General features: G+C 47.0%; 3 protein-coding genes across 3 annotated transcripts; 1 reads left to right on the forward strand and 2 right to left on the reverse strand.

Annotated features, from left to right (window-relative positions):
- Positions 1-1,029: 1,029 nt before the first annotated feature.
- LOC100840625 (probable serine/threonine-protein kinase WNK4) lies at positions 1,030-5,815 on the reverse strand. Its single transcript, XM_003570033.4, has 7 exons — positions 5,193-5,815; positions 4,563-4,600; positions 3,654-3,881; positions 3,350-3,570; positions 2,563-2,720; positions 2,098-2,485; positions 1,030-2,023 (listed from the first exon to the last, which is right to left on the reverse strand). The coding sequence occupies exons 1-7, from the start codon at positions 5,268-5,270 to the stop codon at positions 1,287-1,289; spliced, it is 1,848 nt and encodes a 615-aa protein (XP_003570081.1). The 5' UTR covers positions 5,271-5,815; the 3' UTR covers positions 1,030-1,286.
- Positions 5,816-6,338: 523 nt separating this feature from the next.
- Positions 6,339-8,376, forward strand: LOC100846731 (aluminum-activated malate transporter 10). Its single transcript, XM_003572760.2, has 3 exons — positions 6,339-6,777; positions 6,854-6,994; positions 7,092-8,376. Exons 1-3 carry the CDS (start codon positions 6,423-6,425, stop codon positions 8,120-8,122), a joined length of 1,527 nt encoding a protein of 508 aa, XP_003572808.1. The 5' UTR covers positions 6,339-6,422; the 3' UTR covers positions 8,123-8,376.
- A 1,295-nt stretch (positions 8,377-9,671) lies between these two features.
- Positions 9,672-11,831, reverse strand: LOC100840925 (aluminum-activated malate transporter 10). The gene is made up of 3 exons (XM_003570034.4): positions 11,233-11,831; positions 10,985-11,125; positions 9,672-10,894 (listed from the first exon to the last, which is right to left on the reverse strand). The coding sequence occupies exons 1-3, from the start codon at positions 11,573-11,575 to the stop codon at positions 9,897-9,899; spliced, it is 1,482 nt and encodes a 493-aa protein (XP_003570082.1). The 5' UTR covers positions 11,576-11,831; the 3' UTR covers positions 9,672-9,896.
- Positions 11,832-24,104: the final 12,273 nt, after the last annotated feature.

Here is a 24,104-nt window from a genome sequence, read left to right on the forward strand (position 1 = left end):
ATCAACGTGTCTGGTTACATCCAGACTAAAGACTATTGTCCTCAAAACGTAGAGAAGACCCTGACAAGAGGGAATTACAACCAAGTCTTTGGGATCCTTTTTCCACCACCGAATAAGTTGTCGCTTGCCATGTCACTGTTGCAAAGCTGGGGACGAAAGGAGCAGCCACCGAGTTGCCCTACCTGTAGAGGATCTAGAATCAATAGTCGGCGGGATCTAGCCATGTAGGGTTCACAGAAGCAGCATCGACAGGGGTGACGCCCTGATCGCAGTTGGGCAAGGGCTGTTATACCGAAACACTACTCTCTCTACTTGCAAATCTCGCAGGAGGGGACAACCTAGATAAAGGACTTGGCCGCCGGGGACAAGTTCAATACATCTCAACGCCGCTGCCGCCGAGATAGCGCTTGTACCTGGGTACCCTTATTCGAACCGGCGGCACCGACACACCACGAGATCTTGCCGTAGACTGAAACACAACAGACACAGGGATTTTAACGGAGCAAAGGGGAAGCGACCTACCAGGCTCGCTGGAGCTTCTGCGTGATGCTGAGACAAGGGAAAATGCACACAGTAGAATATGATGACATTAGACAATACTAGCAAAAGAAACCCGTGCGATGCTACGGAACAACGAAAAGTGTATCAATCACGAGCCGGTGGAGGCGAAGTCTAGACATTGATTTTTCGATTGGATTGATTTCCATACTGAAATTGATATCGAGATTTTTTGTTTGGGTTCGGATTGATTTCCATACTGAGATGGATACGAAGAATTTTGGATTTCATGCTAAGGAGATTGATTTATTTTAGAACTATTCGTATTATGTTGTGACAAATTTGGACCGTACGATAATTTTCGGTAAATCTAAACCGTAGAATTTCTGCTACTGAAATCGTGAATAAGACGGGAGGGAACAGTGGCATATTGTTTGTAATTTTAACGAAGTTGACCGACCAACACCGACCAACGGCGTCCACCCATTACCACCGATTCCAATTTAATATATTGTAATAGATTCACTCAAATACTGAAACCTCATGCATCCATATGTCAACTATTCCATTTTCCGATGAAGCGTCAAAATACAACAATGAGAATACTGAAAGCTAGCTAAACAATATAATGATTATCAACACACTTTGCGACGGTGCAATCTACAGCGATGTTAATGTTCCTACAAATTATTGTAGGTTACATTTGTATGAAGCCAAAACAAAAGGTAGAAAGGAGGAAGAATATCTGAAGATTCTTTCTTATGATGTTCAGAGAGACACTGCTGAAATTAAACATCATTATCTGGTAACCACTTCCCATGACCCCCTTCCACAGCTTCTTCACGCAAAGTTGCTAATTCATCAAACCAATGTTTGTAGTGAGCTTCAATCAAATCAAACTCATCTTCCTTATCTTGATTATCAGTAATAGAAATTGATGAGCAACCACTCACCAGTTCTGAACCAGGCGATGCTCCACCTATATGGAAAATTGGAATATTCCTTGAACCATCATCACCTAAAACATGGCTGCAGCCTAGTTTACCAACTCCGTCTTTGTACCCACAACAGTACATAGTTCCACAGTCATCAGTGCCACAGTCACTTCGACTTCCAGAACTCCCAACAAGCTGCACAGAAATGTCTGAACCTTCAGAACCCTTTGGCCCCCCTAGGTTAGCTGCACTTGAGACCGAATGATGATAGTTATTCGATGGTGCACTGATATCTTTCGAATGCATTGTACTTTGAACCAACCCATAATCAGGTGCCATCTCTGACAGGTTCTGCTGGGAAATAATTACTTGCTCACTTGCAACAATTTTAGATTCCATATATGGGCTCATCGCTACATCATTTGCCAATTTCCGACCAGGAACAAGATTCACAATCAAAAGGTCAATGAAATCAGCAATGAAAGTAACATCACAGTCTGCTAATTCCAATTGTTCAACCATTTCAGCAGCAACAGACATAGCTGTGTCAGATTCCAGGTAGAAAAGAAAATGAATATTCCTTGCTTGACCTGCAAACAGGAAGGTGAAGATGTATCACAAAAAATACAGTACTTGAGTTCCAATCGATAAAAGCAAGGCGTACCACACAAATCAGCGATCCGCAAAACCAGTGAGACTGAACTATCATCAAGTTTCTCGCCCTTTAGATTTAGTTCCGTATTTTTGTTAGTTCTTGTGAATTCCAGCATGGATGCATGTGGAGCAAGATCATTTTTCCTGCCAGAGCTAGCATACATAGATTCCCGAGTGTCAACATCCATGTGCAAGGAATCCAGAGAGATTTCTACTGCTCCGGGTGTTGATGATGGACTAATAACGCCAGCAAAGCCATTTGCATTATCAGAGCAAAGAAATGAGTCTTGCAATAGTTCTTTGGCGGACAACCTCTCAGAAGAAGGAACTAAACATTTCTCAATGAAATGCTTTACTTCAGGATTTGCAATTTTAGACAGTGCAGCCGGCTTGACACCCTAAAGATCAGTGTCAGTAATTTAGACAAGTGCTGCATCCAAGCCCAACTCAAGAAATATAAATCAAGACAACTTACCTTGGATACTTTCTTGAAGATTTGAGCGGGATTTTTACATTCACTATATGGATATTCAAGAGTGAACATCTCCAACATGCACATACCAAATGAGTATATATCAACCAGCTCATCGTAATTCTCATCATATAGCTCAGGTGCCATGAATTCAGGGGTACCTGCCGTAAGAAAGAAGAGTTCCCATATTGTAGGGATGTATCAGGGGAAATGCAGGTTTTTGTACAGAGATTGAGTCAATACTTAGAGCAGGTTGTTAGAGATACATAGTCCAATAACATGTCTAAATGAAAAAAACAGATGCCAACAAGATCTTTGCACTTCAAACAACAACCATGTATTTTAGAAGATATGATAAGAGTAGAACAAGAGCAAACTGTGACTACGACCATCGTTTACAGGCATATATACCGCAGGTTATTACAGTTATGCGCCCCATTACATTCCTCAGCTAACTTAAGTTAACAAAATATTGAAGTCAGGTATGACAGACAACAACTCTAGACTATAGGTTGAAGTTGAACTTAAAAGAGCCACACAAGCTTACATAAAATTCAAGCCATAATGAGGTAATGTGGACTACTTGAGCATGTAAGATGGTTTCTAAATGTCTACACATCAGGTCACTAAGCTGCTAAATGGTGATGGGTGGGGCAAACATTGACCAGGACTATGTCAAGTGATTTAGTGGTTACCATTAATGGTGACTAAATTGTCTCGCCAGATCAAAGACCATAACAGATCTACGCAGAAATAATAATAAAAATCAATAAACTACGGGGGGCATTACCAATAACACTTCTTGCTTTAGGCGTTCGCATGATTGTAGCTAGGCCGAGATCTCCAATCTTAACTTCTCCATGATTTCCATTAACAAAAATATTGTCACACTTCAGGTCTCTGTGGATAACTGGAGGTTGGTGGCTGTGCAGGTAATCTAATCCATGAAGAATCTGTCTTGCCCAATTCTTTATTGCCTTTAAATCAACGCGTGGATGTTTTCGGCGGTAACTAGAGATGCACAAAGTTGCAACGGTGTCATTCTCAAGAAGCATGGAAGCAGCAGCAGAGCATGGTTGTCAATTGTTACTTACTGCCTGAGACTTCCAGACGTGAACAGTTCAGTAATAACATTAATTGTCTTCTTTTGATCATCAAACCAATAATTGCAGAACTTCATTACATTTTTGTGCTTGAGAGATTTCAGTAAATGAACTTCTGAATACAATCTCTCAAGATTATCTGGACACTGCATCACCTCATCTATGTTGACTTGATTCCATGCAACTTCAATACCTTCAACCTCATCAAATGCCTTGTAACTAAAAACAAATTAAGAAGGGACGAATTAAGAATGGAAACAAAAGTTATAGACAGGCCCATTTACGAGACCATAAGGGTGGTGTACAGAAGTAAGGGAAAACAAGCAATGTTGCATCATTATTTCCGAACGTAAACTCTCTAAATTGTTTTGAAAATTCAGGTTTTCTTCTATATGGGATAACAGCCTTGTAGACTGTAGGGGCATCAAGAGAACACGTTCATATTGAGGTAATGGAAAATAGATACAAAATCATAATCAGTTGTTTGGTACAGATGGTTGCAGAAGGCTGGCAGGAGCCCAGGACATGAGATTGAGTACTAGTATAATACTAATGTTAATTTAGTTGGGACCTTTCTGGATGTTTTGATCAAAGTGGATCAGCAACAAATGATGCCTATGGCTATGGCTACAAGTCTACACTGAGTGTGTGCATTAGTAACCCCCAGATCAAGAAACTAATGTAAGAACGGATTCCAAACTGAAGTACATGTGCATATTAATGGGAGCGGCACTATAAACTGTAAATAATATAATGGGAAGGTGGTTGATTATTCCAATCGTGCTAACCGAAACATTATCGTACCTAGCCAACCATTTCCAGCAATGGGACAAAAATTAGACAACCAATTGCACAATAACTCTCTTTACAAAGAAACATAAAGTGAAAGAGAGGGCATACACAGTCTTGAAAGCTCCTCTTCCCAGCACCTCATTGTACTGCAGCAAGGAAAAACAAATTTCGATCAATATAACAGGCAGGGATTGATCATTTTATGGAGATATGTCTTTTATGAACACCCTAACGTTTTTATTTTATCCATTACGCAAGCACATTCACAACATTCTTCCCTTTTGTGAGTATTAAATGGAAGGAGCACACGCACTCAACACGGGCATGCACCCCCATTCCCCCAAGCGTGTCTCTTGATCAAATGCTGTAATTGACAGAGACCAGCAGCCACGCATGCCTATGTGGCTATGTGAGAACCAGTATTTGAACCAAGATAGGAGGGGTCACGCCCATCAAATTTGTAACATTCAAATGGTGCGTTTTTTTCCGGCATAGCTCTAATCATTACTTTTAATTAGAAAGCATTCTATACTCAACATGTCTCTACTAAATAGACCACGCAAGGGACTAAGCATAGAAAATGCAACAATTTGACATGCAGATATGTAATGCAGGCACCATTTCACCGCACGCTCAACAAACTAGCATGGACATGTCATGTACCATTGACAATTTGACATGAATCAAACATATTAAAGTGGAAGAGAGATCAATCAGAATAAGCCAAAAATATCTTACTCGCATGTATCGCCTGGTCGGATCCACCTCGGCATAATCCGCATCGGACGCCTCATCCCGATCACCAAACACCTCCATGTCGGGTCACCCTCACACAGAGACGAATCTACAAGCAGAGACCAGCAGAGAGGAAGCGGAAAGAGAAGGACCAGCCAGATCGCCGGAGAAGGCGGGAGACGCGCCTTCTACGCAAAGCACGCCGCCAGCCAGGCAGGGGATGACAGGGCAGCCGGCACCGGGCGTTCCGTGAATGGCTCGGAGAAAGGGGCGTACGACGGCCGCATGCGACGGGGGCGGCTGCCCAGCGACGTCAGCTTCACCCGTCCCGCAACTCCCATGGCCCGGCACCCGGCGTATGGCACGCGCCTGAGAACGCACCTCATTCTCCCTCGGTCGGTTTCCTCCCTGCGGCAGTGGCGTGGGCGGAACCCATCATGGCGGCTTCCCCGCAACGGCGCTAGTAATACGGTGAGGCGGAGGCGGTGGCCATGGAGGGTGGCGCCGGGATGGCTAGGGTTACGGATTTAGCCGCGCGGAGATGTGCGGGGGCGGAGAAGAGGCGAGGAGAAATAAGGGGAAGGTTGGTGGTGGTGCGGAGGAAAAGGTGGGAGGGAGAGAAATAGCCCTCCGTAACAGACTTTTCTGTTCGGTTGAGAACTTGAGATGGCAGGTGCAGTACAAGATCGTAGAAGAAGAACCGTGGTCCGTGCCCACAACAGAAACGGCCCAGCGTTTGTCTTTTCTTAAGAGAAAGAGGCGGCCCAGCTTCGCGACATTCTTTTCCCCATCCCTTTGCGGAAGGCCCGTCCGTTCAGCAGGCCGGGCCTGGAATACGGGCCACGGCACGAGCTTGCGACGCGTGTGGGCGACGACGGTTGCGATCGCGACTGCCTTGAGGAGAGAACGTGCGGGGGACGCGGGCCACCGGCAACGAGCGCGCTCCTGCGGTCGTGCCACGGCAGTGTCCCGCGAATGTCCTGAGCGCGAGCGTGCCCGCTGGGCGACACAAGCACTTCACTGTCACCACCAACGTTTCCAGAATGCCACGACGCCAATCGCCAAGAAGAAGTTGTCCTCTCATCACCGACCACTATAACATCCAGGCACAAGAGCATCATTCACCTAACACATCTAGCGACCGTTCTCGCATCCATTTTCTAGCTTGGAAGCACTCCTCACCACGAGGCGCTTCCAGTAGTGCCCCCCCACCTGAACAATCTTTGTCTACCCATGGACGGCACCAAGGAAGCGCAGCAGAATGCTGGGGAGTGGCAGGTAACCGTGCCAGAAGGCGCGGAGGAACAAGATGCTGCCGCCGGTGATCCGGTCTGCAAGAGGTCGGCATGGGCGTGGCCGATGATCTCTTGCGCGGCCATGTTCAAATGCAAGGTGTCTGGCTTCCGCAAGATGGTCTGGAAGATCGGTGAAGACGATCCTCGGAAGACCATGTACGGGATCAAGGTGGGCATCGCTCTCGCTCTGGTCTCCCTCTTCTATTACGCCAGGCCTCTGTACGACGGCATTGGCGGCCGGAACGTCGTGTGGGCCATCATGACAGTCGTGCTCGTCTTCGAGCAGACCGTTGGTACGTAAGCCAAATATCGCAACTAATATAGCTGTGCGCAATGCAACAAGATTTGTGTTAACTGGGTTACGTGCAGGTGGTAGCATGTACAAAGGGGTTAACAGAACAGCCGGAACGATCAGCGGGACCGCGCTTGCGCTCGGCCTGCACTGGGTGGCCAGCAAATCCGGCAAAACGCTTGAGCCGATGGTCACCACCGGCTCCATCTTTCTGCTCGGTACGTGTAGCTCCGTCCGTAGCACACAACACTTAGCTCTGTCTGTCGCTGTACAAAATTCGGAAGTACCAACGAAGTACGTACGCACATGTGGCAGGCGCAGTGGCGTTCTCGCGATTCATACCGTTGGTGAAGTCGATGTTCGACTACGGCGTGACGGTCTTCATCATGACGTACAGCTTCGTGGCCGTGTCCGGGTACCGCGTGGAGGACCTGGCGATGCTGGCGCTGCAACGGGTATCCACCATCTCCATCGGCTTCTTCATCTGCTTCGCCGTGTGTGTGCTCATCCGCCCCGTCTGGTCCGGCCAGGAGCTGCACCTCCTGACGTCCCGCAACATGGAGAAGCTCGCGGACGCCCTCGAGGGCTGCCTCGAGGACTATTTCTTCGCCGATGCCGATGCCGATGTCACGAAGCGCGCGCAGGTGGGCAGCAGCAAGTCGGACGGGTACAAGTGCGTGCTCAACTCCAAGGCGTCCGAGGACTCGCAGGCCAACCTTGCGCGTTGGGAGCCCGCGCACGGGAGATTCGGCTTCAGCCACCCCTACGAGGAGTACGCCAAGGTCGGCGCCGCCATGCGCCAGTGCGCCTACTGCGTCGAGGCGCTCCACGGCTGCATGGCGCCCGAGCAGCAGCAACAAGCCCCGGATCTCCTTGTCGGCGTGTACACCAAGATGGGCGCGCGGTGCGCGCGGGTGCTCAGGGAGGCGTCGAGCTCCCTGGCCACGATGACCACCTCCCGGACGCTGGCGCTCGCCGTGGCTGACATGGACAACGCCGTGCGCGAGCTGAAGAGCGACATGAGAGCGCTCCCGTCCAAGCTGCTGCTGCTGCTGGCAGAGGAACCGACAGAGGCATCGTCGATAGATGCCATGGCGCTGCTACCGGTGACGTTGATGCTCATAGAGATTGCCACGAGGATCAAAGGAGTCGCCGACGCCGTCAGCACGCTCGCGAGCATCGGGGGATTTAAACCGGCCGATGATGACAAGACAAAAATTGAGATGGAAGTGCCGCCTTTGAAAGAACTGGATTATTCTGACGCGTCAACGGTGAATCTAACAACCACGATCATCGAACGGCCTCTGAGCAGAGCACGGAATCCTTCGACTGATCAACAAGTCTAAAACGTACTGTACACAGCATAGCCATAGGACATGTATGAGTTTTTCCTTCGAATGCCAGCAAAGCGCTGGGAACTGTATTAGACAGAAAACAATGAGTTAGAAGTATAGGACCAATCTATGCGAAGTATGCAGCAGGAGGAGCCGAAAAGAAAAGAAAAACGCCGAGCGTAAGTTCTTATGCTTTCTGCCTCCCTGTCTGTCTGAGACGTCCTTGGCTGGCTCAGACAAATTAAAAAGTCTCTTTACGCACTAAACTAGCTCTGCTAACGGAATGACATGGAGGAAATATAAACACCTATATTGAGTGACATGACAGGCAGGGCATAAGCTTGTCAGTAGTACAAAGAAGAGCGATTGAGCTTGGCAGATAAGGAATCTCCGATGATTACTTCCCACATGAAAAATGCTCAAATTACAGACCAAATCGATGTATATAGGGTCCTGAGTGCTATTTGCGGCCGCATATCTTTAGCATGTTGCTCAGACCACGGCTGGTTGAGCTGGTTGCGAAGGAGGTGTTTGACGCGGCGTAGGGGTGGAATCCTCTTCGACGGCATCTGGAGGGCTGAAGATGACGAACTGGTGGCCAACTAACTGAAGGAAGTATCTTCAAGCTGATGGGGGTGCTTTCCTGCTGATGCTCACTTCTTGGTCGCGGTGGTGCTTGGTGTGTCGGCCTGCTACTGTAGGGGGTTTAGATTTGCCACTCTTTTTGTTTGCTCTGCTCATTGGGCCGGGCTGGCGCAAACTTGTTCGGTGACTGGGTGTTGCCGGACTCTGTAATAGTGTAGGGAGTTACCAAACCGCTGGTTTCTATTACTAGAAATCGGAGGGGGAAGCTTCTTTTTTTCAAAAAACAAAAAAATACTCCTAAGCAGATCACTTTGTTTGCATACGCATTACTGTCACGAAAACATTATCCCGTGTTATTAATCGGAACAGGTATCAACCAAGAACCGACTGATCTGATCCAGTGGTCCGCCAACTATATACCAGCTAGCTCGTCGTCCCCCCAATTCCAGATGTGCACGAATTATATCGTCTAGTATGTACCTACCCGTCATTCCCATCCAACTCAGTGCAAGAGTCTTGTACTCCACTAGGATCCTATATCCCAGTGTTTGTCCTCTTATAATCTCGTCAGGTACAAGGCTGCTTTCCGCGTTCCAGGGCTCAATGGGTTGGGGCACGCCGCCGCCATGCATCAGGCAGACAAGGAGAGGACGCCTTTCCCGGCCGTTCCATACGGGCCATCCCTTCTTCCCTGCCCCGATTATATATAAAATCTCCGGAAGCGATACGATCAGCGTGAGGCAATGCGCACCGGCCTGCACACAGATCCCTGTCTCTAGTGGGTGGCGCTGCTGTAATGCAACAGACTGCATGCACCAGCAGAAATAACAAGTAACAACATGCGACCAGGCAAAAGCAGGGAGAGCGACTGCCCGGGAGAGTGCCGTGCCTGCCCTGTAAAGTTCATGACCTGATCACTTTGTTGGTGCTCCTTTCCGGTCCAGTACAAGTGGTACGTACGGGGTACAGTGCTGGCTAGCGTCAACTTTGTTTGCTCGTTTGATCGTGTCAAATACTAGTGTTTGTATCAACATATGTACAGAGGTATACAGTATATATGTCGACTTTGCGATGATCATAAACCGGTTAATTTATTCGCCCCGAATGCCGCGGATTTGAGGTCTTCTGTCCGTGGCAAATAATAAACAACGTTATGAACAAGAATGTAAGTCCAGCTGGTTTGGAGCGCTTTGCCAGATGATTAAGCCTGTCCAGCAAGGGGCTTGGTTGTCTTTCTTTCAGGTGGCTCGTCGGAATCCGACTCGTTCAACGGGTGTATTTTCATCTCGGTTTCTTCCTTTTTGTCGTCGGCATCATCGTCCTTAAAGCTTGCGAGGCTGGCCATGGTGTCGACGGCGTCCACGACGGTCTCGACCCTCGCGGATATCTCTACCAGCAGTGACGCCACGGTGAAGAGCGGCATGGCATCGATCAGCGACGCCGACCCGGCTGCTGATTCCTTGGCCAGGCTGACCGGGAGCTCACGCAGGTCACCCTGCAGCTCGTGCACGGCCGTGTTCATGTCGGCCACGACGAAGTCCAGCGTCCGTGAGACCGTCATCTCGGCAAAGGAGCTGGATGCCTCCCTGAGCACCCGCCCGCACTGCACGCCGAGCCTCGTGCACACGTCCCCAAGGAGCCGCTTCACGTGCTCGGGGGCCTGGACGTCCGCACCCACGCAGCTGTTGAGCGTCTCCACGCAATAGGCGCAGTGACGCATGGCGGCGCCGAGCTTGGCGTACTGGCCGTAGGGGTGGCGAAAGCCGAACTTGCCGTGCGCGGGTTCCCAACGCGCCAGGTTGGCCTGTGAGTCCTCGGACGCCTTGGAGTTGAGCACGCACTTGTACCCCTCCGACTTGCTGCTGGACACCCGCGCGCGCTTCGCGGCGTCGGCATCGGCGTCGGAGAAGTAGTCCTCGACGCAGCCCTCCACGGCGTCCGCAAGCTTCTCCATGTTGCGCACGGCGAGGAGGTGCAGCTCCTGGCCGGCCCACACGGGCCAGATGAGCACGCAGACGGCGAGGCAGATGAAAATGCCGATGGCGATGGTGACTAGCCGCTGCTGCGCCAGCGCCGCCAGCTCGTCCACGCGGTACCCGGACACGGCCACAAGACTGTACGTAAGGATGAAGATGGTCACGCCATAGTCGAACCGTGCCTTCACCGTCGGTATGAACCGTGAGAAGGTAGCTGCCGCAGCTGCAATTTGCGTGGGGTGTTAGCTATAGTGATCGCACACGGGCGTACGTGACTAGTCGTTATCGGTCAGTCAGGAAGCCTGACACGTACCAAGGATAAAGAGGGAACCACAGGTGATGACTGGCTCGAGCTTGTCGCCAGACTTGCTCGCCACCCAGTTCACGCCGAGCGCGATCACGCCTGCGCTCGCCGTCGCGATGGCTCTGTTGAACCCCTTGTACACGCTGCCACCTACATGTGCATAGAGAAAAACGGTGAGCAAATTAACCAAGTCAACATGCATGATGCAATTGCAGGTTGTCCACGTGCACTTCGTTTTAATTGTCGTTGCGACTCACCAACAGTGTACTCGAAGATCACGACGACTGTCATGATGGCCCACATGGCAGCCCCGCCGACGCCATCGTACAGCGGCCTGGTGTAGTAAAAGACGGAGACGAGGGTGAGAGCCAGGCCTACTTTGAGGCCATGCACCGCCTTCCGAGGATCATCCGCGCCAATTTTCCAGGCCTTCTTGCCGAAGCCGGACACCTTGGTTCCGAACATGGCCACGCAGGAGGCCAGCCATGCCCACGCCCTGGCCGCCGGGCCGGCCTCGTACTCCACCGTCACCGTCGCGCCTTCTGGCACCGTCACCCGCCATTCCAGACCATTATGCGCGTCCCTCGCGGCGGCGTCCATGCTGGCCGGCAGAAGCACGTAAGGAGCAAGCTCAGATAGGTCCCTATTGTAAGCGCGCGTGCACCTCTGTGTCAACAAAAAAAAAGTGACCCTACGTGCTGTGTCTCCTTAAGGCCTATATATATATAGGTTGACCTCTCTGTGTTGCTTCTCTTCTGCGTCGTCACTTCTTTTGTTGGCTTTGTGCTACAAGCTGACAGGAGGGAGAAGGGAAGCTAGCAAACGAAGGAATGAGAAATGAGAAAAGGCAGGCGGTCTCCTTGTCTTGGAATGTTGCAAGACACCAGGGGACTTGTTTATATAGAGATGAAGAAAATTTTCCAGGCATTGGACTATTACGTGGGGCCAAGCTTTGCTTGTCTCTGCGGTGTGGAGATTGGAGAAGGCCGACCTTGCGCACGAAGGTCACCTATACACGCATTTTGGAAAAGCGGTAGCAGCAAAAAATAAGGGGAGCGGGAGCGAGTGGATCGGCAATAGGATGGTGATGTGGTACGTACAGATCGAGTGCGCGCAATTTCTTATCATCGTAATTTGCTTTCCACACACAAGGCGATTTCTTATCTTGTCCATTTTTCTTAGAACTCGAGCTTTTCAATTAAGTGAGTAAAGTCAAACGTATCAAAATCCAACCAACACTGCACGCTACCGAAAGTCCAAAACCTAGATGCGATTCTTTAACGGCTGGAGATTTAATTTGAGCGAACTGTTCGGTGCACTGATTCACCCAGAGAAGAGCAGCAGAACTCTTGCTCAAGATCAACAGAGTTAGACACTGACGTATGGCGCGTGCATGTGTAGTCAATTGTATCTTCGTCCGACAAATTTTCGAACCGTCTGGAGAATACTGCTTTGTAACAGCTCTCAGTTAAACAAAGTATTTTGAGATGCAGGTAAACCGTAACGAACAGGAATGGGGATATATTTCCAACTCAGGAATGGGGATATATTTCCAACTCGTTTTGACAAATCAAAACCCATGCCGACGATTATAGACGCCAACAAGCTGTACTACTGCGAATTCACGTGGGAATAAATTTATACAAATGAATCCATCTGCAGGCAGTCTTACTCCACTCACAACTAAATTGGATTTTGAGAGCATATTCGTGCTTTATTCGTAACCCTCCGAGGCCTCGACCCAAAGTGCAAAGAAAAGGCATAGAAACCAGAGGTCGTACAGGATCTCGTGGGACAATTTGTACTTCAGCTACCCTCACTAGACCTAGTAACTATGACCAGTCGGACATTAGTTGATGCATGTTATTGCCTTCCCATTTCTGTTTCCCTTTTCCTTTTGAAAAATGGAAAGGCACAAACTTACTTTCAGCTTTCTTTTTTCCAACCGATTATCCTTTCAACTTTACAATTGGCTTTTCTAAATTGAAAGGAAAAACTTTCCATTTTCATCAGGGGAAATGACAGTGAAACGAGGTGGCATATATAGCTGCAAGACTAGACATCATCTTCCTCTCAATATGCAAAGAGCAGCTAGACTATACAAGTGTAGAAACTCAAAGGTGCAGCGAGCTCGTGCTTCCGGGGGAATAACATAGCCTATTTTGGGGATGCCAACATTTTTATAAAAAAAAGTGCAGGTAATGTTCAGTTCTAACATACTTTATTTGTACATGATAATAAGAGCAATACAACAAAATAAAGTTCAGGTCATGAGCGCGATTGGTCATTACAAAGGTATAACTAATCAAATATATTACAACTAGATTTTTTTATAACTAATCAAATAAGTACGAATGCATCCAGTCAAGTCATATTTTGATCATAAGTCTATAATTAAATTTTAGATCATGAGTTGACTAGTCAATCAATGTTTGCATCAGACCGATTGATCGTTTCTAGGTGATATAATCTTAGAACCACTTCAGATGCTAAAATGTGGTTCAAATTAGATTTAGTGTGCAAAAATCTGGTCCAAAGTTGCGCAAAACAATACTCCTTGGATTAAATAAAATTTATGGAGTAAATTTCATGAAACCACACCTTTTGTCGCATTTATGGAGTTTTTTGTGTTTTTCTAAGATCGCGCGGCACGTAACGGGGTCGGGTCGTGTTGGGTCAATGCCAACATGGCACTGACAGGTGAGCCCCAGATGTTGAAAATCCAGTCAAACACCCTTAACTGCGAGATTTGCTCTACTTGACAAGAAATGACTCGGAATTTTTGTTTCCTTGGTACAATTAGTGACAAGCGTGGTTCTTGTTACATATGACACGGACATTATGGTTTCTTAAAAGTTACTCAATTTACTGTGTCCAAAGTGGGGTATAACAATATTTTTGACCCGTCACTATGTCATAAATACCTCGTTCAAATAAAATTTACTCATATTTGTACAACATTCATGATTTTTCAGTGTCCTTGAAATCTGTTTAATCGTTGCAGCATATATATATGGCCGACGCCCTGGGAGATCGATAGGCAGGCGCATGGTTACCTCGCTCGCTAAACTATCGTGATTCACTGACAAACACTGAGGGCCTCTTTGATTCGCGAGATAGGAAAAACACAGAAATAGGAAAAATGCATGATTGCAATGTCATGTCCATTCGAATCATACAAGATTGTGGTTAGACCAATGTTTGTTTGATTGAACACAAGAAAAATAAGGAATTTAAGAAAGATGTTGGACTGGATGGAAAAACTCATAGTATACGATGTAGTGCAATGAAATCCCTAGAAAATTTCCCAAAGGGTTCAATCCTATAGAAAATCCTAAGGACTCAAATCCTCCAAAAATTCCTATGAAAATACCTTGAGTTTCGAGAAAGTACCAAAACAGATATAACCTTTGCCCGTGGAATTGATAAAATGCAAAGAGGTGCGCTTATCTAACGCGCGTGGCTAGCACCTGGAACCAACAGATCGGGGCGGCCAAAATATTCTCGCCTCAAGTTGCGACCGACGGCCCCGGCTAGCCGCCTGCAACTCGCGTCCCTCATGTCTCTCCCCGACTGGGCTTCCGAGTACATCCTCCTCCCTGGCTCTCTCACTGTCACCTTATTTGGATGGTGATGCATGATCGACTGCCAAGTTTGGTATACATTACATCTCCTCGCCGGTTTCTAGATGCTCATGGCAATCAGCAAGGGGCGCCACGCACCATTTCCCGGCTTGGTGCCTTCAACCAGTGCACTCCTCTGCTCCTACGAATTTTTCCAGCCATTGCATGTTAACTTGAGGCCGGGACGAGCTGTTAACATCGGGCATATTGGTGCTTTCAGCAACTGCTAACAATGTATTTATAGACTCCGTATCCCGCAACTGTTGATCTATTGGGAAAGTCCTTGACATCAACTGATCAGGTGGTAGTAGTATCTACCAGGTTAATTCCTGGCCAAGAGGTTGGTCAAAACATTGCCCAATTACGACCAGCCACGCGCGCATATCTGCCATGTTAATTGCTGGCCAAGTGGTCGTACTCTCCGGTAAGTTCTGTTGATCCGCTCACGTGGGATAAACTGTATGGTGCAGTTCTTTTCCTAAAAAAAATTGTATGCTGCAGTATGCGCACTCCAAGATCGTACCAACCACATACGGTATATAGGTGATATTCCAACTATAACACCATGTTAGACCTGTAGTCAGGTCCTGATTGCGGGATCTGGTCAGTGGATTTTTCTACCCATCATAGTGTAATCTGGTGTTTTTTTCTTGAGCTAAATGGACCAGCAGTCCTACAATTATTGATGAGGTGGTGTCACTTTAGTCTTAAAATTATGAAATTACACACCTGAGTTCTAATTTTATTTTAAGCGGCGCATGCGAGGTCCTAAGCTGGTTCTGACTCGTTTGACATGCCTACGAGGCAAGTTGACCCAGTACAAGTCGGCAGGGGGTCCTTTGGTGGGAGTTTTGCAAAAATGAGGGACAAGACAGAGCTGGATTTGAGAAATGAGCTAGAGACACCGAGAAGAGATGGCTACGTTTTTTATGGATTTTTTTTGCGAAAATTACCAACCGCCGGAGGCGGCAAAACTCTCTCCAAAAGACCCCTTGCCGATGTGTACCAGATTAGCATGCCACGTAGGTAGGTCAACCGACTCAGAACCAGCTTAGACCTCACGTGCGCTACTTAATAAAATTAAGACTTAAGTGTGCAATTTCTCAATTTTAGAACTAAACTGACACAGCCTCAATAATAGTAGGACCGCAGGTGCATTTACCTTTTTTTTTTCTCCATTTCTCTCGTCCTTTTGCTTTCTGGTTTGGGTTCGAAACATTTTCTATTTCCGTTATGCAGATAATGGAAAGGGAAGAGATACCGGTTTGAAAAACTACTGTATGGCGTATATCTCGACGTATTCAAGGCATACGTGCATGCATAATGTCAGATGATGGAAATGGAGTACACTTTGTGCTGATATTTAGCGCATCACGCGGCCGCTATGTGCCCACAGCCCACAAGGAGGGTACGTACAGTCACGCAGGTCGACGGATCGAGTCACTCCACACCGAGTGCACATGCAATCTAGCCTGTGTGCGGATATATATACAAGTTGCATCGATCACACACGCATCAACGTTCCCTTCCATCGGCACAAGTTGGATAGATTTCGAGTCACTCAGCACAAGTTGGGTAAGCTTTGTGCGCCGCGCAGGCTGTTCGCCATTTCGTTTTGAGTTTACCAGCTGCCATGCCGCTGCCGCACGCGTTTTCCGCCTACATACATGGGTCAAGCACCGTGGCTGGCTAGCTGCTGCATGCTCTCTATGATTTGTTCAATCCAGATGCGGCTCGACTCTCTTCTTTTCCCTGACAAACGAATCTGGCACCATTCCAGAAAGGCACAGTCAGTAGCTCTTAACTCGTACTATCGCATTACAAAACTTTACATGTGCATTATTTTTTCTTTTCTTTTGCTATCATGGCGGGCTCATCTTGTTTTGACTTGGAGACGAATGACAGTAAACGGAGTCCTCCGTTTTATCTGGTCCCTGTGGAATGAATGGGAGTTTCCTTTTCTTTTTTGTAGCGAATAAAGCAGAAAGCAGCAGTGCTAGCTCGAGCCGTACACGTGTACGCGGGCGAGGCACGTTACTTACTTACGTACGAGTACGACTCATGTCATCCATGTTGAATATCGCGGAAAAAGTGTACGAAACGGAATACATACTTCTTGGCATGCTAGACAAAGCAAACGGCTCTGCTTGTAACAAGCTTGTTGTAAACCGGCCTTGTGTTGTCCAACAGTGTAATTTGATGCTACAGCAGATTAAAAAATAAGTTCAGCGTAGAAAAGTAATTTCCATGAAAGAAATTGTTTGTCTATCGGCCAAACGTGGTCTTCACCAATAATAATGCATGCTTGGACTGTTCTAGACCCACGGATCACGTAGAATGGGATGCTTGTCAAGCGCACCAGCTGCTTCACGCTTCCATCAACAGACCCATGAGACAAGGGTCCATGCATCTCTCTTATCCCCTTCGTAGTCCTCTGCCACGGACCCCCAGGAACTCTGTATCGACGTCGTGACAAGCCAGCGCCCGCCCGCTGACCTGGAGCTTCAGAAGTGACAGCTATTGACACGTCGGCGCTGCCCCCCACCAGCTAGTGACCAAAGGCTGTGTGCACGTAGCCCAGCATGCACGACGCAGAAAAAGGTTTATCTCCGAATCAGAGCAACGGCCCAGAGGATTACGTAAACTAAAGCTACTAGTTCGGTAAGCCGTAAGCGCACAAGGGATTCCATTGACTGTTGCTATCGTGCGCACTCAGTCACTCAATCCTCCATCTTTAATTTTCGGTCATCTTCTCCGACTCTCCGTGCATCCCGTTGCCGTCCGTCCTTGGGGTTTAATGATGGTCTGGCCCAAACTGGTTAACGCAAAGTGGATCCACCAATATATAACGCCGGTGGCTATCTCCATTGGCATAATTAGGCGCAGGCCTGAAGCTGTACGCCTGTACGTACCCTCTTGTACTTAAAACCACCAGTGACTGATGGATGTTGATGGGTACATAAAGTAGTGGTGCGACATGATTCATTTTGTGACCTGCTGGTGCCACTGTCGTGACAGCGCGCAGTCCGGCAGTAGCAAAACTGATCTTCCACCTGGGTAATTACATCTTTTTTTTATATAGCTTCTGAACGGTTACTTGGTAAGATGAGATGAACGATATTTCTAATGGTACATAAAGCTAGTGGAGGTAGATATCACATCGCCAGGTGAAACAAGGTGAGGTAATTCATAGGATGAAGGATGAATGTCCTTTTTCCCACCCACTTCTCCCAGGTGCCAACCACATGCATATGAGAAAATTATGCTTGCTTGCTTGGTGGAGTACAAGCTAGCTAGGATGTTTCGAACGACCAAATGAGAAAAACTGGAATCTACTTTGACAAGGAAGAGGTCGACTAGACCGTACTATCTACGTATGAGGCCACCGGCCGGTTCAGCCAGTTTTCTCTTCAAGCTTTACGTAAAAGATCTGAAGACAATAGATCGTGTGGAGGCATGAAGAGGCCTAGCGACTGCTGTTACATCATGGGCATGGCATTCCTTAGTGCGGCACCTCAAATTTGGTCTCACTCGCCACCATTGCAATTTTGTGCCAAGGAACTTTGACCTGTACGAGTGTACGGTGTTAAAGACCCGCGTTGACCTCTGATCCATGTGGAGACAAGAACCAAATTCCCCACAGAATTTAGGCATGCCTTGCCTTTTTTCCTTTCTTTACCAACTCCAACTGAGCCTTCAGCTAGGTAATTGTTCGACTATGGTATAAACTTTGTCAAGTTGTCCTCGTCGAATGCACAAGCAAGTGCCATTTTTTCCTTTTTCATCAGGGCATCACACTCGCTCGCAAGATGTTGAAATCTTCTCTGTTTTCAGAAGATCTGTAGTTGGTTAAAATAAATAAATTATGATTGTTCTGAACAAAACGGTTTAAAGATACAAGTCCTTGAAACAAACTGTCATAGAATGCTCTAACAGAAAATTGCTCTAACATGACCGCTCAAAGAGAGAAACAAGCTGTCATGTTCTCCGATGCAAGATCCCTTTTAGTAGGTGCTTAGGTATGTGATCCTATTATATACTCCCTTCGTCTCATATTAAGTGACTCAAATTTACTCAAATATGAATGTATCTATACCTAAAAATTGTCTGTATACATGTAATAGAAAGTCACTTAATATGGGACGGAGGAAGTATATGGTTTCATCTATTTATCGGTTGTCAAGAAAAAAATGATAACTGCCACATTGTTTTTTTCTAAGTTTTTGGATCGAAATTCAGCCAATCGTCTTCAGCCCACTCTATCCACATAACTACAAGTCGCACTAACATTTCAATAAAGTTTCGCACACTTACAAATAGCACAATTTTAAGCTACATACAAGTCGCACTAACATTTCAATAAAGTTTCGCACACTTACAAATAGCACAATTTTAAGCTTAGTGGTGTAGCTGAGCTTTTTCAAACAAATCAAGGAACATAGATAATAGAAAAGGCAATATATTATTTTTCATTTATTATTAGTGTGGTTATGTGCAACAAAAACTCTTCATGAAAACCATCGTGAAAGTTTCCAAAATCATAAAAATCGATAATATTGGGGAAAGTGATATTATATATATACTAGCAAAAGAACCCGTGCATTGCTACGGAACAACGGAAAATTGTATCAAAACGTCAAATTGAATGTTGATGTGTTTCATGAGTACATATGTATATAGCGATTATGATATGTTTATTTTCGTGGGCTATACCCTGGTCTCTTTTTCTCTTTTTCACATGTCTTGTTTCTATATTATCCGTGCCCTGCTCTCCTATTACTCATACTCCGTATTTTATTTCCCAAATCTCTTCTCCCAACTTCTCGCTCTCCCTCTGACTATCCTCTCCATCCACCCTGAGTGCAAACTCCTCCTCTCCTCGACCCGATTCATCCCGCCACCGAACATCACGCCGCCATGCGCGGCCGCCCGCTTGTGCGCACCGCCTCTGCCCATAGATTCCCGCCGCCCGTCCACTCCCGCGTGCCGTCTACTCCCACTTGCCGCCAGGTACGCCTGTGCGCCGCCCACACATCACGTCCGGGCACTATCGCCGCGCGTCACTGCCTTTCCGGAGGGCCACCGATGGCTCGCGCCGACGTGATCCCTGCTGCCTTGCGCGAGGCCACCGCCATCCCGGCCTCAGGCTCATCCCATCGCCGTCCAAGTCCCGCGGGGAGCCACCGGCGCGCACGAGCCGGTGGAGGCGGCGGTCGGAGCGCGCGACGGAGCCGCGAGTCCGCAGCCGCCTTCCGCACACGGACGCCGCCGACGCGCACGAGCTGGTGGAGGTGACAAGAGCGGCGGCGGGCGAGATCCGGATCGGGCAGGGGGTCGGGGTGAGATTCGTAGGAGAGGAGGGCTCTATTGTTTTTTTTTTGGCAGTACGTGTTTTTTTCTGCGCTTAAGGACTGCGGAAGCCGGGATTAAAAGACACGTGGGGACATCGATGACAGATTCGTAATTTCGGTGAAGTGACGTAGCGCAACGCCTGTACCATCACCACCAACTTTAATATATTGGTATAAATGTGTGTAAATTTGAAGTCCAAACTCAGTTCATATTTATCACGTGTTGGTAAGTAGTACGGAGTAGGCTTTCTTTTTTGAAACTTCTAAACATGGTCTTCATGTGATATTTTGTCCACATGTATATTTGAGTGGTGTTAATTTCAACCTCATCTGCGGGAGCTCCATAATGTAAATACCAAATGTAAAAGATCTGATTTGCAAAAACATGCTATAGAAGATCTAATTTGCAGAAACACGCTACTTTGTTACTAACAGTGCTAATGTCCCGCAAAATAGAAAACTATATGTTATGCTTAGCTAGATACCTGTTCCGGTAAACACATAAATATATTAAATCCCTCACAAATTTACTAAATAACAACTATATATTCAGATGCGACACTGCTATTTTAATGTCGGTGTAGTATATGATTTATTTACACGGAGTAATATATGATTTATTAAGTATTTACACAGATACTCCCTCGAGAAAAACCTGCTTGTGAATGGTAAAATTAGGTCATCACACTACCGAACCAATCTCGTATGTTCCAAGAAAAGAAGAAAGGGGACATGGATCATCACAGAACCTAATCAATGATCATGTGGCTAAGCATGTAATCAGCCTTTCCACGTCCGTGATTTTTTTTAATGGCTGGGGCTAAACTCTAATAAAGGGGCCGCGGCATCGACGGATGGTTGGGGAGCGCGGGAGAGAGCACTTATCGCCGTACGTGTAAAAAGACACACTACCATGCTAGCGCGCTCCAAACCGGTGGTGCTCTGCTCTGCTTGAAAGGCCAAATCTCCTATCAGGTAAAAAAGTGGCACGACAAAATGCGTACGTAGCTTCGCGCGACGATGTTCAGGGGAAATCCAGAAGCAGGCGTCAGCTTGACGGCGACAGAATCTGGCCTTCCCCCCGTCCGCCGGTGCGCGTGCAGCAAAGGGCAACTCCAGCATGTCGACCCAAACGGTTCATCCGTGGGTTTTCGGAAGCCCGTCCAAATACGTCGTTCCGCTGGACCGCGCATTTGGTCCGTTTCCCGTAAACGGGCCGTGCTGGCCTAAACAGGTCGCTCCGCTGGAGGTGACCTAAGTGCTCTTACGGATGACGGTCTCACCCCCGCACGGCTGTACCTGTACATCCGTGGAAAATTTTGAGAGCGTCGTTCAGGCCGAGCTCGACTTCTCAAGTCGCTGCTCGACTCGTTGTACAACTCTGAGCGCATAGTTTGACCGTGTGGATTTCTCTTTGGGGTGACATAGAATCACGTTACAGTACAGGATGTAAAAAAAAACTTCCATATTCCTACCGAGAACTCCTTAAGCCTCAAGCCTTCCCTCCAGTTTTGTTAACAAAATGTCAAATTGTAGGCAGAATTGTTCTTTTTTACGGGAAAATATGCATGCAGAGTTGCTCGGCCATGGATAGGAGAATTTTCTGTTCGTTTTTTTTTTATTTCTGTTCGTGTGTGGTCACTGGTCAGCGAAGAAGAAACGAAGCATCGAAACATCTAGCGACATGCGCTTTGTGGTGTGGAATTCTTTGCCCAACACTGGCCCAAGAGGGGGCTTGGGTATCTCTGGCTCTCGTATCGGTGCACGGTTCGCAGTGGGCTCGTTACTCGTTAGCCTCTTTTAAGTGGAAGTGCCTAAGTGGGCCGGCTACCTATGACCCAACAATCTACAATCACTACTTTTCCAGCCCATTCGAACTACAGATGTGGATGGATGTATATTCATGATAGAATTTAAAGTGGGCTTTTTATCTCTCTTAATGGGCTTTAGCCCGAAAATTCCTTTTGGTGCGGTTCCTTTTCTTTTCCTTTGTGAGCCGTCGGCCAAAAAAAGTGGATCTGCATGCTGCAGGATTGGACTAAAATTTAAGAGTGCCACTGGTCAAACCTGTCTTAGATGAAAAAAAAAACAGAAGTTAAATCCTTTCGAAGACGGCGCAGGATCGTACCGCAGAAGCAGACGTTGTACGCCTCCAGGGAGGCTCGTCGTTGGAACATGTTTGATGAATTGATTAGCAACGGAACATATAAACCAGGAATCATACGTACGATACAGCAGATGAACTTCGAAAAAGAAGAAGGTGGCAAGCACACTCATTCCTCCGTAATGTTGAGCCAAACAGGTTAATGACGCAGTACTCTGATCCGGACGTAACAGAACCAACCAAAGGTTAACAACGCAACGCAATGATGCCGGGATCGCGCACCGGCGGGGCCAGAAACGTACTGCACCTAGAAAAGGAGGCAAAGGGCACAGGGAAGTGAACAGTCCGCGCAGCCCCGTCCGTGCGAAAGGCCGCGCGCGCAGGCAACCGATAAAAGCGGCGGGACAACTCAGCTCGATATCCGTTTTTTCTTAAATAAAATCTAGAGAGAAACGAAAAAAGTCACAAGACTTTTTTTAATTAATAGATAATATCTTCACATGAATGATAAGTCAAATTTACCATTGTACTAGATTTCATCTTTTCTTAAGAATTATTTAGTAATTTTAATCATCTACCCATTAATTATAAAATAGATAACTTATTATATAACATGTTTTGTTATCTTTTCTAATCGAGCGTGAAACGGATAAGATAAGACAGTATCGACCATTGTACGCCCTTAGCCTGCTGTGCATGCCACCGCGCGGATTGGCCAGCGCAGCGTGCTCCCCGGGTGGGCGGCAGGTGGCCGACAGGCGCCGGCCGCGGCAGGGGAACTGGGGGAGGAAGGCCGTCTGGCGTCTGCCCGTCTGAATGTCCGATCGAGAGACTGGGTACTAGTACTGCAGTGTGTGATGGCGAGGACGGTGGCCGGTTCGGGCCTGCGGGAGAAGGAGGCACGTGATGTGTGTCTCCGGCGCGAAGTTCGAGGCGGCGGTGATGGGTGAAATGAAATCGTCTGGATGGCTTGCCGGAGCGCCGGACGAGGACCGCGGCATGGTCAAAAGCGCAGCTGCTGGACCCTCTCCGCCGTTCGTGATTGGCCATCAAGGAGTCATTTACGGTGACTAGAACCATCCTCCGCAATCAGAAAAAAAAAAAGATCCTCCGCAGCAGCAAAACGTCACGCATAAATTTGCCTGAGAGGCTGAGATCTGGATGACAGCAGTATTTGTTTAACTGTTTGTTTAGCTTTACAAATACCGGGGCATGTTGAAAAATTCAGGGTGGTACTGTATATTCTCATTTCTTTGCTTTTTTCGTGGTGTCGTTCATGATTCCGCAAACAGCTGATGTCATGAGTAAACACATTCATATACTGATTGTGCAGATAAGATTCCTGATTTAAAATCTTGAAATTCAAACTAGTTTTCGTATAGAATTCAGATTGGCCCACCAACATGCTATTAAATTTTTTAACCGTGGGTACCTGAAACACGCTCCTGTGAGTAATGCATCATGATCATGTTTAAATTCCACTAACTAGGGTTGTAATCTAATCAATGACCCCAACTTCTTTCAATCATCAATGTACCCGGGCTGTCTTTTCAATATTCATATTGTATTCCATTGACAATCAACTAGCTTCCTTAAACCACATACGGATATTTAAGTAATTTCCACATAGCATATATTCCATGCACCATACAATGAGCATGTGACTTCATAACGAGGTAGCCGGGTATTAATAGTTTCATAAATGATAAAGTTACAGGACACAAACATCCTACGAGGTCGTGGAAAACTTTATTACTACCATTTTCATATGCTTCTCACTTGGATCGTATATGTTAAAAAAATATACGCAATTGTTCTGCTTGCACATTTCCTACACTAAAAAACAGGTTTGTTATTTTTATGCCACACGGGAATTAGGTAATTCTAAAAACTTGAAATTGCACAGATTTTTGTGTGAGTGGCAGGAATAATAATAATAATAATAATAATAATAATATAGTTAGCCAGGCTCCTCAAAGAAAAAGAGAAAACACAAGTTGCTAAATTTTGCATAGACATTTGTGTGAGTAGCAGGAATAATAATCATCTAG

This window comes from Brachypodium distachyon, chromosome 3 (assembly GCF_000005505.3).
Source record: "Brachypodium distachyon strain Bd21 chromosome 3, Brachypodium_distachyon_v3.0, whole genome shotgun sequence".
In the NCBI taxonomy this organism is placed as follows: Eukaryota; Viridiplantae; Streptophyta; class Magnoliopsida; order Poales; family Poaceae; genus Brachypodium; species Brachypodium distachyon.

Coding starts and splice junctions, on each gene's coding strand:
- LOC100840625 (XM_003570033.4), bottom strand. CDS start 5,270: ATGGAGGTGTTTGGTGATCGGGATGAGGCGTCCGATGCGGATTATGCC. Junction 4,601..5,192: donor CGACCAGGCGATACATGCGA/GTAAGATATTTT, acceptor TCCTTGCTGCAG/TACAATGAGGTGCTGGGAAG. Junction 2,486..2,562: donor TCTTCAAGAAAGTATCCAAG/GTAAGTTGTCTT, acceptor ACTGATCTTTAG/GGTGTCAAGCCGGCTGCACT.
- LOC100846731 (XM_003572760.2), top strand. CDS start 6,423: ATGGACGGCACCAAGGAAGCGCAGCAGAATGCTGGGGAGTGGCAGGTA. Junction 6,778..6,853: donor CGTCTTCGAGCAGACCGTTG/GTACGTAAGCCA, acceptor GGTTACGTGCAG/GTGGTAGCATGTACAAAGGG. Junction 6,995..7,091: donor CGGCTCCATCTTTCTGCTCG/GTACGTGTAGCT, acceptor CACATGTGGCAG/GCGCAGTGGCGTTCTCGCGA.
- LOC100840925 (XM_003570034.4), bottom strand. CDS start 11,575: ATGGACGCCGCCGCGAGGGACGCGCATAATGGTCTGGAATGGCGGGTG. Junction 11,126..11,232: donor GATCTTCGAGTACACTGTTG/GTGAGTCGCAAC, acceptor ATGCACATGTAG/GTGGCAGCGTGTACAAGGGG. Junction 10,895..10,984: donor TGGTTCCCTCTTTATCCTTG/GTACGTGTCAGG, acceptor CGCAAATTGCAG/CTGCGGCAGCTACCTTCTCA.